The sequence below is a fragment of the Nerophis ophidion genome, linkage group LG16 (assembly GCF_033978795.1).
Source record: "Nerophis ophidion isolate RoL-2023_Sa linkage group LG16, RoL_Noph_v1.0, whole genome shotgun sequence".
Lineage (NCBI taxonomy): Eukaryota > Metazoa > Chordata > Actinopteri > Syngnathiformes > Syngnathidae > Nerophis > Nerophis ophidion.
In genome coordinates this window covers 3,162,173-3,178,590 of record NC_084626.1, presented here as the reverse complement: position 1 = coordinate 3,178,590, position 16,418 = coordinate 3,162,173, and the positions used below count along the sequence as shown (strand labels likewise).

Below are 16,418 nucleotides of genomic sequence, written 5' to 3'. Positions count from 1 at the left end.
TGACTACCGGACACGCCTTCCTCGCTTACCTTAGTTTTGGCGCCAGCTCCGGGTCGCTCCACTGCGCCTGCAGGTTCTGCGGGCAGATCAGTGTCCCGTTGATGTCTGCCAAGAAAGTGCACGGAGAGGTTTTGATGTGGGAAATGAAGTCATCGCACTCACATGGAAGATTGCAAAAACAAAGGGAAACAGGAAGAACGAGGTCATGGGAGACACAATTGAATTGGGGATATTAATAAATTGCTTGTTTGAGGTAATTGGCCGTTTTGACTCGGATGACCTCAGCTGGAGTTTCCACGGACGAGGCCTAAACTGTTTGGTCTGTGGAGGTGCAAATGAGAGGGTGAGCTTCCGTCGGAGCGTTTTACGTGGTGGTGTTCAAAGAATAAAAGACAAAATGAGTCATCATTTCGAACTGAAATGAAAGGGCAAGGTAGGCTTTTGGGTAGGGTAACGTTCAAAATCATTGAAAAACAAAAGCACACGTCTATTTTTTTGTTTTGTTTTGGATTTTAAAGACAATAAACGCAAGAAATCTGTGTTCCAAAGACTCCGGCTTATTAGTGATTCCTAGAGCCCAAAAAAAGTCTGCGGGCTATAGAGCGTTTTCCGTTCGGGCTCCAGTACTCTGGAATCCCCTCCCGGTAACAGTTCGAGATGCTACCTCAGTAGAAGCATTTAAACTCATCTGTATACCCTAGCCTTTAAATAGACCTCCTTTTTAGACCAGTTGATGTGCCGCTTCTTTTCTTTTTTCTCCTATGTCCCCCCCTCCCTTGTGGAGGGGGTCCGGTCCGATGACCACGGATGAAGTACTGGCTGTCCAGAGTCGAGATCCAGGATGGACCGCTCGCCTGTGTATCGGTTGGGGACATCTCTACGCTGCTGATCCGCCTCCGCTTGGGATGGTTTCCTGTGGACGGGACTCTCGCTGCTGTCTTGGATCCGCTTTGAACTGAACTCTCGCGGCTGTGTTGGAGCCACTATGGATTGAACTTTCACAGTATCATGTTAGACCCGCTCCACATCCATTGCTTTCGGTCCCCTAGAGGGGGGGTTGCCTACATCTGAGGTCCTCTCCAAGGTTTCTCATAGTCAGCATTGTCACTGGCGTCCCACTGGGTGTGAATTTTCCTTGCCCTTTTGTGGGTTCTTCCGAGGATGTCGTAGTCGTAATGATTTGTGCAGTCCTTTGAGACATTTGTGATTTGGGGCTATATAAATAAACATTGATTGATTGATGATTGATGCGGCTAATGGTGGACACAGTTGTGGACTTTGGAGCAGGGGTAGGGAGCCTATGGCTCTAGAGCCGGATGTGGCTCTTTTGAAGACTGCATCTGGCTCTCGGATAAATCTGAGCTAACACTGCTTAACACAATAAGTAATGACTAATTCCACTTGTAATCAAAGTGTTAAAAATAACGTTCAAAATATTAAACATGCTCATGCATTTGAATCCATCCATCCTTTTCTACCAAGAAATTGCATGATTTATTTATTATTGTTTTTTTTTAGAGCTTGCCCTCCTGGGGGTTCTTCAGACCACCAAGCACCGACATGAAAGCCTGTTTCAGGGTTACGATATTTTTTTATTTTTCAATAAGTCTCTCAGTTGCTTTCCAGCAATTGTCTTTTTTTTCTTTCGTTCTCGCTCGCGCTCTGGCTCCAGCTCCAACCCTGTCTCTCCTCCCGGCTGATGCTTATAACAGAGCGACAGGTGATTAGATAACAAGGCCCAGGTGGGCCATCTACGCCTCTGTCGCTGATTTCGAGGCCGGTCCTGGCACACCCCGCTTTGCTGCAGGCCCGCAGGCCACGCCCCTCCACAGTTAGCTTCAGGAAATCATCGTTATTGCAAAGAATACGAGACCTATTATATTCTAGTAATGTTGGTCTTACTTAAAAATGCACGTGTTTAGTTGTGTTCAGTGTTGAAAAAAAAAATGATATGGCTCTTACCGAAATACATTTTAAAATATTTGGATTCTTGGCTCTCTCAGCCAAAAAGGTTCCCGACCCCTGCTTTAGAGCCTCTTGAACAACTTCAAAACCCTCGATCAATGTGTATATGACACCTTGCAAATATATAAGTACAATGACCTAAAAGAGACCTTCATAACAATATGTAATATATACAATATACACACTGCAAGTATATATATATATATATATATATATATATATATATACAAAACCCGTTTCCATATGAAGTTGTGTTGGATGTAAATATAAACGGAATACAATGATTTGCAAATCCTTTTCAACCCATATTCAGTTGAATGCACTACAAAGACAAGATATTTGGTGTTCTAACTCATAAACTTTATTTTTTTTTTTGCAAATAAAAATTAACTTAGAATTTCATGGCTACAATACGTGCCAAAGTAGTTGGGAAAGGGCATGTTCACCACTGTGTTACATCACCTTTTCTTTTGACAACACTCAATAAACGTTTGGGAACTGAGGAAACTAATTGTTGAAGCTTTGAAAGTGGAATTCTTTCCCATTCTGGTTTTATGTAGAGCTTCAGTCGTTCAACAGTCCGGGGTCTCTGCTGTCGTATTTTACGCTTCATAATGCGCCACACATTTTCGAAGGGAGACAGGTCTGGACTGTAGGCGGAACAGGAAAGTACCCGCACTGTTTTTTACAAAGCCACGCTGTTGTAAAACGTGCTGAATGTGGCTTGGCATTGTCTTACTGAAATAAGCAGGGGCGTCCATGAAGATGAGATGGCAGCATATGTTGTTCCAAAACCTGTATGCACCTTTCAGCATTAATGGTGCCTTCACAGATGTGTAAGTTACCCAAGCCTTGGGCACTAATGCACCTCCATACCATCACAGATGCTGGCTTTTGAACTTTGTGTCAATAACAGTCTGGATGGTTCGCTTCCCCTTTGGTCCGGACGACACGATGTCGAATATTTCCAAAAATAATTAGAAATGTGGACTCGTCAGACCACAAAACACTTTTCCACTTTGCATCAGTCCATCTTAGATGATATCGGGCCCAAAGATGCCGGCGGCATTTCTGGATGTTGTTGATAAATGGCTTTCACTTTGCATAGTAGAGCTGTAACTTGCACTTACAGATGTAACAACAAACTGTATTTAGTGACAGTGGTTTTCTGAAGTGTTCCTGAGCCCATGTGGTGATATCCTTTAGAGATTGATGTCAATTTTTGATACAGGGATCGAAGGTCACGGTCATTCAATGTTGGTTTCCGGCCATGCCGCCTACGTGGAGTGATTTCTCCAGATTCTCTGAACCTTTTGATGATATTATGGACCGCAGATGTTGAAATCCCAAAATTTCTTGCAATTGCACTTTGAGAAACGTTGTTCTTAAACTGTTTGACTATTTGCTCACGCAGTTGTGGACAAAGGGGTGCCCCATCCTTTCTTGTGAAAGACTGAGCGTTTTTTGCGAAGCTGTTTTTATACCCGATCATGGCACCCACCTGTTCCCAATTAGCCTGCACACCTGTGGGATGTTCCAAATAAGTGTTTGATGAGCATTCCTCAACTTTATCAGTATTTATTGCCACCTTTCCCAACTTTTTTGTCACGTGTTGCTGGCATGAAATTCTAAAGTTAATGATTATTTGCACAAAAAAAATGTTTATGAGTTTGAACATCAAATATGTTGTCTTTGTAGCATATTCAACTGAATATGGGTTGAAATGGATTTGCAAATCATTGTATTCTGTTTATATTTACATCTAACACAATTTCCCAACTCATATATATATATATATATATATATATGTATGAAATATATATCTATGTATATAATGTAGTAACAGACACCTTCATAACAATATACAACACCCATAACCAGTGAAGTTGTTACGTTGTGTAAATGGTAAATAAAAACAGAATACAATGATTTGCAAATCCTTTTCAACTTATATTCAATTGAATAGACTACATATGTTCAAAATGAGAAACATAATTTATTTTTGCAAATATTGATTAACGTAGAATTTAATGGCTGCAACACATGCAAAAAGTTATCTTTGTGGCATTTTTACCACTGTGTTACATGGCCTTTCCTTTTAATAACACTCAGTAAACGTTTGGGAACTGAGGAGACCAATTTTTGAAGCTTTTCAGGCAGAATTCTTTCCAATTCTTGCTTGATGTACAGCTTAAGTTGTTCAACAGTCCGGGGTCTCCCTTGTGGTATTTCAGGCTTCATAGGAGACAGGTCTGGACTACAGGCAGGCCAGTTCGGAACCCGCACTCTTTTACTATGAAGCCACGCTGTTGTAACACATTGCTTGGCATCGTCTTGCTGAAATAAGCAGGGGGGTCCATGACAATGTTGTTTGGATGGCAACATATATTGCTCCAAAACCTGTATGTACCTTTCAGCATTAATGGTGCCTTAACATATGTGTGAGTTACTCACGCCTTGGGCACTAATACACCCCCATACCAACATAGATGCTGGCTTTTGAACTTTGCACCTATATATCGTACTTTTCCTCTTTGTTCCGGAGGACACAACATCTACAGTTTCCAAAACCAATTTAAAATGTGATCTCGTCAGACCACAGAACACTTTTCCACTCTGCATCAATCCATCTTAGATGAGCTCGGGCCCAGCCAAGCCGGCGGCGTTTCTGGGTGTTGTTGATAAATGGATTTCGCTTCGCATAGTAGAGTTTTAACTTGCACTTACAGATGTAGCGACCGACTGTAGTTACTGACAGTGGTTTTCCGAAGTGTCCCTGAGCCCATGTGGTGATATCCTTTACATACCGATGTCGCTTTTTGACGCAGTACCAACTGAGGGATCCGAGGTCCGTAATATTATCACTTAAGTGCAGTGATTTATCCAGATTCTCTGAACCTTTTGATGATATTACGGAGCGTAGATGGTGAAATCCCTTAATTCCTCGGTTGAGAAATGTTCTTCTTAAACTGTTTTGACATGTGTTGACAAAGTGGGGACCCTCGCCCCGTCCTTGTTTGTGAATGACGGAGCATTTCATGGAAGCTGCTTCTATACTAAATCATGGCACCCGCCTGTTCCTATTTAGACTGTCCGAATAAGCGTTTGATAAGCATTCCTCAACTTTCTCAGTCTTTTTTCCCACTTGTGCCAGATTTTTTTTGAAACATGTTGCAGGCATCAATAACCAAAATGAGCTAATATTTGCAAAAATGTACAACTTTTTCCTTTCTAATGTTAAGTATCTTGTCTTTGCAGTCTATTCAATTGAATATAGGTTGAAAGGGATGTGCAAATCATTGTATTCTGTTTTTATCTACCATTTACCCAACGTGCCAACTTCACTGGTTTTGTATTATTTTTTTTTTTTAAATGATTACTTTATTCGATAACGTTGCTTGGTGAGTTGATACCACACTTGCCAACCCTCCCGGATTTTCCGGGAGACTCCCAAAATTCACTGCCTCTCTCGAAAACCTCCTGGGAGAAATTTTCTCCCAAAAATCTCCCAAAATTCAGGCGGAGCTGGAGGCCACGCCCCCTCCAGCTCCATGCGGACCTGAGTGAAGACAGCCTGTTTTCACATCCGCTTTCCCACAATATAAACAAGGTGTCTGCCCAATGACGTTATAACTGTAGAATGATCGAGGGCGAGTTCTTGGTTTCTTATGTGAATTTATTGCCAGGCAGTTTCATTAACGTCCTCCCAGCGCGGTAACAACACACAACAACAGCAGTCACATTTTTGTCTACCGTAAAGCTGTTCGTCTGCCGTAAACAGCAATGTTGTGACACTCTCAAACAGGACAGTACTGCCATCTACTGTACATGCATATGGTTAGAAATGTCATGATCCACGTCTTGGATCATGGCATATTCTGGTTTTGGTTCTGTTTATCACATTCTGTCTAGTATTTGTCTTCCTCAGTTCTTTGTGGCACTTCCTGGTTTTGTGTCCGTTGTCATAGTTACCCATTTAGTGTCACCTGTCTCTGCTTTGATCACGCGCAGCTGCCCTTGATTATTTATCTCCCTATATATGCCCGCCTCTGTTTACACGCAACGGCTGACGCCGCTCTTCCAACATTGTGGTAAATCTATTTTTTGTATACTTGTTAGTTTCTATGCTATTTTGTTTGTTTACGTCCCTAGCTTCCACGCTAGCGCCCTTTGTTCTTTCTAGCTCCCAAGCTAGTTCTGTTGGTTTTTGGTTAGTGCCTTTGTGCAAGTGTTTTTTGTTCTTAGTTTGTTTTATTATATAAATAAATTCTTATCCCTACCCTCACGCTGTGTTCCATCTTCTGCTGCACCCACGAGAGAACAACTCGTCACCGCAACACCACCGAGACGTCACAAGAAAAATAGTGACAGAGAATAGAACAAGGATGGACAATTCAACCCTTAACTCAATGAGTAGATGAGTGTTTTTTGAGTGTATATGTGTAAATAAATGAACGCTAAAATTAAAGTATTTCTTATATATATATATATATATATATATCTTAACCACGCCCCTCTCCCCACCCCTGACCACGCCCCCCACCCCACCACCCCTCACCTCCCGAAATCGGAGGTCTCAAGGTTGGCAAGTATGGTCGATACCGATGAAGTAATCCCTTGGGCTTGCACAAGACTGGTCTTGTCTGACCCAGGTGGGCGGAGAGGTTATGGCGGAGCATTGAATTGAAAGAACAATAACAACAACAAAAATGTCGGTGGACTTACCTTTAATGCTGTTGTGGTTGAGGTGCAAGTGCTCCAGGTGACTGCTGAAGAGTGGGATGGAGGCCAGCTGGTTGTGGGAGAGCTGGAGGTCCAGCAGGGTGGAGATGTTGAACACGGCCTTGGGGACGCCTTTGTCACTCAGCTCGTTGTAGTTGAGCCTCACGAAGGCCAAGTGACCGAAGCCTTGGAAGTAGTCCCTGGGAAAAGGACAACGATGACCTCAGGTCTGGTCACAGTTTTAGGTACACCTGACACACTTCCGGAAAACCCTCTCGGTATGTTATCGTTTAGGTATGCACCTTTGCAAACCGCCACCACAATAATAAAACCAATATTACATGAATAGTACCGGTTTGGTGGCGGCGGGATTAGGTCTCTGCTTTTTGCAGACGATGTGGTCCTGTTTGCTTTACCTAGCCGGGATCTTCAGCTCTCACTGGATCGGTTCGCAGCCGAGTGTGAAGCGGCCGGAATGAGAATCAGCACCTCCAAATCCGAGTCCATGGTTCTCTCCCGGAAAAGGGTGGAGTGCCATCTCCGGGTTGGGGAGGAGACCCTGACCCAAGTGGAGGAGTTCAAGTACCTAGGAGTCTTGTTCACGAGTGGGGGAAGAGTGGATCGTGAGATCGACAGGCGGATCGGTGCGGCGTCTTCAGTAATGCGGACGCTGTACCGATCCGTTGTGGTGAAGAAGGAGCTGAGCCGGAAGGCAAAGCTCTGAATTTACCGGTCGATCTACGTTCCCATCCTCACCTATGGGCATGCGCTTTGGGTCATGACCGAAAGGATAAGATCACGGGTACAAGCGGCCGAAATGAGTTTCCTCCGCCGGGTGGCGGGGCTCTCCCTTAGAGATAGGGTGAGAAGCTCTGTCATCCGGGAGGAACTCAAAGTAAAGCCGCTGCTCTTCCACATCGAGAGGAGCCAGATGAGGTGGTTCGGGCATCTGGTCAGGATGCCACCCGAACGCCAACCGGTAGGAGGCCACGGGGAAGACCCAGGACACGTTGGGAAGACTATGTCTCCCGGCTGGCCTGGGAACGCCTCGGGATCCCCCGGGAAGAGCTAGACGAAGTGGCTGGGGAGAGGGAAGTCTGGGCTTCCCTGCTTGGGCTGCTGCCCCCGCGACCCGACCTCGGATAAGCGGAAGAAGATGGATGGATAGTACCATATTTTTCAGACTATAAGCCGCACCCATTAAAATTTTAAAAGACAATAAATGTTTCCATAGTGTAAATCAGCCCGGTCGGACTATAATCCGCAGATGTATACCAGTACATTGTGGATTGAGATATTTAGTTCATATTGTTGTTATTTTGATTGTTGTTTAATGCAATGATTATGTCTCGTTTTTATTATCGCATAACATGTTGGTCGCAGGCAAGCAAAATGACACCGAAGCCATTGGAAACTTTGCACAAACAATCGCTCCAAATCCTTGACTGACACCACCATCACTGTTTAGTTCTCCCAAAATACAGATTGTTAAACTGAGCTAACCAGCGCCACTTAAGCATTTTGTCCATTTTACATTTGCTGTGACGACTAGAAACACACCAGCCTCCACCAGTTTAAAAGAATACTCTCCATTTATAATTGAAGTTAACAAGTGGCTTTGGATTAATCAAAGCTGCTCACACGGTCAATAAGGTGGCCACTATGTTTGACAGATCAACTTAATGTGTATTATGTTTATCCATGACAGCATTTTTGTTGTAAATTGGGAAGTGTCTACATTAAAATCATTGTTGTTCTTAAAATGATGACAGATGTGAACAAGAGCATGTATTGTGTTTGTGTGATGATGTAAATGAGATGTAATTGTATTGTATATTAAGTATGTGTCCATGACTTTTCGTAATTTGATTACATGATATGGTATGATTTTATTGTTGTAATTTTATTGCATGATTTTTGTATCCCTTTTTAATTTAAGTAGCCAGGGACTGCAGACGGAAATGAGCTATTTAGCTATCATCTGGTACAGGACATTTCTGTATTTGTGCATTGTCCTTTCAAATAAAGACTAAACTAAACTCAGCGAGCGTTTGTGGGTCTGACGGACCCTTTGCATTTTGTGGCTTTTAATGCCTCACGATCAAAGACTTTTATGTTAAAATACTGAACAGATGTTTACCTTACTATTTTCTAGCATTTGTCCCTTTTTTTCCGCCTGAACCCACCCCCCGCAAGTGTAATATTGTTTTGTATTTTTCGACAGTGGAACAAAACCAACAAATGTTGTGATCTTAGTTTGAATCTACACAATCAAATACAACTGATTTGATGTTTATCGACCAAAAGTCTATCACCTGTGTGCATGAATGTGTTTATAGTAGGGTTGTGCCGATACTTTGGTACTGGTACCAAAATGTATTTTGTTACGTATTTTTTCACAATGGAACAAAACCAACAAATCTTGTCATAATAGTTTAGATCTACACAATCAGGCCAGGAGGTGGCAGACCCATCAGCGATCCTGTTCTGTCTCGCTGTAATGTTTGATCTTGTTCTGTCTCCCTGTAATGTTTGATCCTGTTCTGTCTCCCCGTAATGTTTGATCCTGTTCTGTCTCCCTGTCATGTTTAATCCTGTTCTGTCTCCCTGTAGTGGTTGATCCTGTTCAGTCTCCCTGTAATGTTTTTATCCTGTTCTGTCTCCCTGAAATGTTTGATCCTGTTCAGTCTCCCTGTCATGTTTGATCCTGTTCAGTCTCCCCGTCATGTTTGATCCTGTTCAGTCTCCCTGTCATGTTTGATCCCGTTCTGTCTCCATGTCAAGTTTGATCCTGTTCTGTCTCCCTGTCATGTTTGGTCCTGTTCTGTGTCCCGGTAATGTTTGATCCCGCTCTGTCTCCCTGTCATGTTTGATCCTGTTCTGTATCCCTGTAATGTTTGATCCCGTTCTGTGTCCCGGTAATGTTTGATCCCGTTCTGTCTCCCTGTCATGTTTGATCCTGTTCTGTCTCCCTGTAATGTTCTATCCTGTTCAGTCTCCCTGTCAGGTTTTATTCCATTCTTTCTCCCTGTCATGTTTGATCCTGTTCAGTCTCCCTGTCATGTTTGATCCCGTTCTGTCTCCCTGTCAAGTTTGATCCTGTTCTGTCTCCCTGTAATGTTTGATCCTGTTCTATCTCCCTGTAATGTTTGATCCTGTTCTGTCTCCCTGTAATGTTTGATCCTGTTCAGTCTCCCTGTCAGGTTTTATTCCATTCTTTCTCCCTGTCATGTTTGATCCTGTTCAGTCTCCCTGTCATGTTTTATCTTGTTCTGTCTCCCTGTCATGTTTGATCCTGTTCAGTCTCCCTGTCATGTTTTATCCCGTTCTTTCTCCCTGTCATGTTTGATCCCGTTCTGTCTCCCTGTCATGTTTGATCCTGTTCTGTCTCCCTGTAATGTTTGATCCTGTTCTGTCTCCCCGTAATGTTTGATCCCGTTCTCTCTCCCTGTCATGTTTAATCCTGTTCTGTCTCCTTTTAATGTTTGATCCTGTTCAGTCTCCCTGTCATGTTTTATTACATTATTTCTCCCTGTAATGTTTTTATCCTGTTCTGTCTCCCTGTAATGTTGATTACCGTTCTGTGTCCCTGAAATGTTTGATCCTGTTCCGTCTTCCTGTAATGTTTGATCCTGTTCAGTCTCCCTGTCATGTTTTATCCCGTTCTGCCTCCCTGTCATGTTTGATCCCGTTCTGTCTTCCTGTCATGTTTGTTCTTGTTCTGTCTCCCTTTAATGTTTGATCCTGTTCTGTATCCCGGTAATGTTTGATCCTGTTCTGTCTCCCTGTACTGTTTGATCCTGTTCAGTCTCCCTGTAATGTTTGATCCTTTTCAGTCTCCTTGTCATTTTTTATCCTGTTCTGTCTCCCGGTAATGTTTGATCCCGTTCTGTCTCCCTGTCATGTTTGATCCTGTTCTGTTTCCCTGTACTGTTTTACCCTGTTCAGTCTCCTTGTCATTTTTCATCCTGTTCTGTCCTCCTGTCATGTTTGATCCCGTTCTGTCTCCCTGTACTGTTTGATCCTGTTCTGTCTCCCTGTACTGTTTGATCCTGTCCAGTCTCCCTGTAATGTTTGATCCTTTTCAGTCTCCTTGTCATTTTTTATCCTGTTCTGTCCTCCTGTCATGTTTGATTCTGTTCTGTCTCCCTGTACTGTTTGGTCCTGTTCAGTCTCCCTGTCATGTTTTATTCCATTAGTTCTCCCTGTAATGTTTTTATCCTGTTCTGTCTCCCTGTAATGTTGATTACCGTTCTGTGTCCCTGAAATGTTTGATCCTGTTCTGTCTTCCTGTAATATTTGATCCTGTTCAGTCTCCCTGTCATGTTTTATCCCGTTCTGCCTCCCTGTCATGTTTGATCCCGTTCTGTCTTCCTGTCATGTTTGTTCTTGTTCTGTCTCCCTTTAATGTTTGATCCTGTTCTGTATCCCGGTAATGTTTGATCCTGTTCTGTCTCCCTGTACTGTTTGATCCTGTTCAGTCTCCCTGTAATGTTTGATCCTTTTCAGTCTCCTTGTCATTTTTTATCCTGTTCTGTCTCCCGGTAATGTTTGATCCCGTTCTGTCTCCCTGTCATGTTTGATCCTGTTCTGTTTCCCTGTACTGTTTTACCCTGTTCAGTCTCCTTGTCATTTTTCATCCTGTTCTGTCCTCCTGTCATGTTTGATCCCGTTCTGTCTCCCTGTACTGTTTGATCCTGTTCTGTCTCCCTGTACTGTTTGATCCTGTCCAGTCTCCCTGTAATGTTTGATCCTTTTCAGTCTCCTTGTCATTTTTTATCCTGTTCTGTCCTCCTGTCATGTTTGATTCTGTTCTGTCTCCCTGTACTGTTTGGTCCTGTTCAGTCTCCCTGTAATGTTTGATCCTTTTCAGTCTCCTTGTCATGTTTTATCCTGTTCTGTCCTCCTGTCATGTTTGATCCTGTTCTGTCTCCCTGTAATGTTTGATCCTATTCTGTCTCCCTGTCATATTTGATCCTGTTCTGCCTCCCTGTAATGTTTGACCCTGTTCTGTCTCCCTGTCATGTTTGATCCCGTTATGCCTTCCTGCAATGTTTAATCCTGTTCTGTCTCCCTGTGATGTTTGATCCTGTTCTGTCTACCTGTAATGTTTGATCCTGTTTTGTCTCCCTGTAATGTTTGATCCTGTTCTGTCTCCCTGTCATGTTTGATCTTGTTCTGTCTCCCTGTCATGTTTGATCCTGTTCTGTCTCCCTGTGATGTTTGATCTTGTTCTGTCTCCCTGTAATGTTTGATCCTGTTCTGTCTCCCTGTCATGTTGGATACTTGGTACTTGTCGCCGTGTGGGACAGGATTATTGATTAAGAAGTAGCTAAAACACTGCGGATGGACGTTGGCCGCTAGCTAGCTTGCCATGTCGTAAAATACCTCTCCCTGAGGGTGTTTCTGTGTTATAACGTCACCTTTATCTTTACTTTTTAAGCCAAAATGCGTCCGTTGTCCCTTTTTCAGTCTACACACCGTGTCTGCTTCCAAGTACTCGGTGCGTGTGCGCTGCCGAACTTGCTCCTTTGCTCATAAACCAGCAATGAAAACCAAACAACAAATGGGGAACCGGTGCTTTTCAAAACAGAGTATGGTACCGTTTTTTATTCAAAAGTACCGCGATACTATACTAGGACAGGTATACCGTACAACCCTAGTTTATAGTCATAAGTAATTTCAGTTTCGTGTGGCACCAATACTTTGTAGGATTTTGAATAGGGCAAACCTTAAAACCGGTTCGTGCCGTAACATTTTCTTCCCGTGCAAATGTTTCCGAGTCTGTTGTTGGTACGTAACGCTGCGTATACTTGCTTGGGTATGTCGTCGATGCGGTTCTTGTCGAGGAACAGCTGGATGAGGCCGCTGGGAACGCCGGCGGGCATCTTCTTCAGCACGTTGTGCGCCAGGTTGAGCTGCATCAGGCTGGACAAGTCCTTGAAGGTGTTGGCGCCCAGGCCGCTGTCACTCAACTGGAACACTTACAGTTAGAGCGAGAACACACACCGATGCACTGTATTACCAAAAAGTATTTGGCCACCCGTCCAAATGATGAGAATCAGCTGTCCTAATCACTTGTATAAAATCAAGCACTTAGGCATGGAGACTTTCTACAAACATTTGTGAAAGAATGGGCCGCTTTCAGTGATTTCCAGCGTGCAACTCATCATAGGATGCCACCTGTGCAACAAATCCGGTCGTCAAAATCCCCTCGCTCCTAAATATTCCAAAGTCGACTTTATAATAAAAAAAGTGAAAATTTGGGGAACAACAGCAACTCAGCCACCAAGTGGTAGGCCACGTAAATTGACAAGAGAGCTGTTAGCGGATGCTGAAGCGCATAGTGCAAAGACTTTCTGCACAGTCAGTTGCTACAGAGGTCCAAACTACACGTGACCTTTCCAAATAGCCCACGCACAGTACGCAGAGACCTTCATGGAACGGAGTTTCCATGGCCGGGCAGCTGCATCTAAGCCATACATCACCGTGTCAGATGTGGTGGTGTAAAGCACATCGCCACTGGACTCTAGAGCAGTGGAGACACGTTCCCTGGACTGATGAGTCATGCTTTTCCATCTGGAAATCTGATGGCCCTGTCTGGGTTTGGAGGTTGCCAGGAGAACGGTACTCGGATCACCCTTGATCACCCCCTGGAAGGTGAGGGGAGCAGTGGGCAGCAGCATTTTTGGTGATTTAACCCCCAATTCCAACCCTCGATGCTGAAATCCATGCAAGGCGGTAATGGGTCCCATTTTTATAGTTTTGGGGTTTGAACTTATGACCTACCGATCTCAGGGTGGACACTGTAACCACTAGGCCACTGAGTAGAAATTCAGGACAATTCCATGCTCCCAACAATTTGGATGGGGCCCCTTTCTCTTCCAACATGACTGTACACCATTGCACAAAGCAAGGTCCATAAATACATAAATGATTGAGTTTGGTATGGATCAACTTTACTGGCTTGCACAGAGTCCTGACCTGAACCCGATAGAACCCCTTTGGCAGGGGTCGAGAGTATAATAAGTATAATAAGAGTATAATAAGTATTTTATTCTTTTTTAACATTGTTATTCCATAAGTTAACCAATAATAAATATAATATTTCTTACCATTAATGCGACATCGTGAACAGGTGCGGTAGAAAACGGATGGTTGGATTAAAATGCATGAGAATGTTTTATAATTTGAACGTTATTTTTCCAAACTGTGATTACCAGTGAAATTATTCATTACTTATCGTGAAGTGAAGTGATATGAATTATATTTATATAGCGCTTTTTCTCTAATGACTCAAAGCGCTTTACATAGTGAAACCCAATATCTAATTTTTACATTTAAACCAGTGTGGGTGGCACTGGGAGCAGGTGGGTAAAGTCTCTTGCCCAAGGACACAACGGCAGTGACTAGGATGGCGGAAGCGGGGATCGAACCTGCAACCCTCAAGTTGCTGGCACGGCCGCTCTACCAACCGAGCTATACCGTGTTAAGCAATGTCAGCTAAGATTTATCTGAGAGCCAAGTGCAGTCATCTGTCTCTAGAGCCACAGGTTCCCTACCCCTGGTTTAAGCATTAGACCACTTTTTACCTGCACCCTGCTTCCCGCTGTTTCCCAATTCTACAAAGCAATTAGCTACCGACTGCCACCTACTGATATGGAAGGAGTATTACACGGTTACTCGACATAGCTCGGTTAGGAGAGTGGCCGTGCTAGCAACCTGAGGGTTCCAGGTTCGATTCCCGCTCCCGCCATCCTAGTCGCTGCCGTTGTGTCCTTGGGCAAGACGCTTTACACACCTGCCCCCAGTGCCACCCACACTGGTTTAAATGTAACTTAGATATTGGGTGTCACTTTGTAAAGCGCTTTGAGTCACTAGAGAAAAGCGCTATATAAATATAATGATCATATGTAGTCATCAAAAGAGCCACATCTGGTTCTAGAGCAGGGGTGTCAAACTCAAATAGAGAGTGGGCCAAAATTTAAAACTGAACAAAACTGCGGGCCAAGGTTGAACAAATGAACCTTTTAATAGGGACCCAAACAAGTTTTGCAATGAATATCGAACAAGCAAGGCTTAAATAGGGCAGCACGGCAGGACAGGGGTTAGTGCATCTGCCTCACAATACGAAGGTCCTGAGTAATCCTGGGTTCAATCCCGGACTCGGGATCTTTCTGTGTGGAGTTTGCATGTTCTCCCCGTGACTGCGTGGGTTCCCTCCGGGTACTCGGGCTTCCTCCCATGGAACAGGCAGAGCTTGTATAACGTAATAGTGCAAAATCAACTTAAACGAAAAAACATAACTAAAACAGAATTTAAAAAATGAACGCCTCTTTTCTATTTCCAGCCTTCTGAGGTAAATATCAACATTAACTTTTTCCGCAGGCTAATAAATTCGAAAATAAAATAAAAAATTAGGTGGGCGGGGTTTGGTGGTAGTGGGCGGGGGGGGGGGGGGGTATTCCGGGAGAGTTAGTGCTGCAAGGGGTCCTGGGTATTTGTTCTGTTGTGTTTATGTTGTGTTACGGTGCGGGTGTTCTCCCGAAATGTGTTTTGTCATTCTTGTTTGGTGTGGGTTCACAGTGTGGCGCATATTTGTAATAGTGTTGAAGTTGTTTATACGGCCACCCTCAGTGTGACCTGTATGGCTGTTGACCAAGTATGTGTGTGTGAAAGCCGCATCTATTATGTGACTTGGCCAGCACGCTGTTTATATGGAGGAAAAGAGGACGTGACGACATGTTGTGGAGGACAGTGCCTTTAAGGCACGCTCCCAATATTGGAAATCGGTAGAATGGTTGCCATGAGAGGTTTTCGGGAAGGGTACTAAACTTCGGGAGTCTCCCGGGAAAATCGGGAGTGCTGGCCAGTATGAGTATTAGCGGTGAATGTGGTGTTACTGGCGGGCCAGCTCTAATGTTAATTTTATATTTCCTCAAGGGCCAAATGAAATTAATCGGCGGTCCACATTTGGCCCGCGGGCCAGAGTTTGACACCCATGCTCTAGAGCAGGGGTGTCAAACTCAAATACAGAGTGGGCCAAAATTTAAAACTGAACAAAGCCGCGTGCCAAAGTTGAACAAACTAACCTTTTAATTAGAACCCAAACAAGTTTTACATTAAATATTGAACAAGCAAGGCTTATATAACTTCAGTGACATGCAAAATCCAGTTTCAAATAATAATAATAATAATTAAAAAAATATCAATGGCATATCAAATAAAATTTAAATAAAAATGTTATGCCTTTTTTTCTATTTGCAATATTCTGAGGTAAATATCAATTTTTTTCCACAGGCTAATAATAAATCTGAAAATAAAATAATAATGAATGAACCAAACATTCAAGCCTTGAAGTAGCAAGAGAAAATGCATGAATAAAACGTTAATTATTGGTCAGTTTGCTGGAAGTTTACCGGAAGAGTTAGTGCTGCAAGGGATTCTGGGTATTTGTTTTGTTGTGTTACGGTGCAGATGTTCACCCGAAATGTGTTTGTCATTCTTGTTTGGTGTGGGTTCACAGTGTGCCGCATATTTGTAACAGTGCTAAAGTTGTTTCTAACGGCCACCCTCAGTGTGACCTGTATGGCTGTTGACCAAGTATGATGCATTCAATTGTTTGTGTGTAAAGTCCGCATATAGTATGTGTTAGGGCCGGCACAATGTTTGTATGAAGAAAAAACGGACGGGACGACAGGTTGTAGAGGACGTTGAATGCAGTGCCTTTA

The 16,418-nt window shown here is 43.4% G+C and overlaps 2 protein-coding genes across 3 annotated transcripts in view; one reads left to right on the top strand and one right to left on the bottom strand.

Moving 5' to 3' along the window:
- fmoda (fibromodulin a) overlaps positions 1-16,418 on the top strand; it is a 281,121-nt gene that overhangs the window by 138,587 nt on the left and 126,116 nt on the right. The window lies entirely within an intron of this gene.
- prelp (proline/arginine-rich end leucine-rich repeat protein) overlaps positions 1-16,418 on the bottom strand; it is a 45,549-nt gene that overhangs the window by 3,618 nt on the left and 25,513 nt on the right. Inside the window, exons 4-6 of the mRNA XM_061922591.1 lie at positions 12,505-12,662; positions 6,691-6,887; positions 30-105 (exon numbers count right to left, since the gene is read on the bottom strand). Coding sequence (XP_061778575.1) covers positions 30-105; positions 6,691-6,887; positions 12,505-12,662 — 431 coding nt within the window. The remainder of the gene's footprint in view (positions 1-29; positions 106-6,690; positions 6,888-12,504; positions 12,663-16,418) is intronic.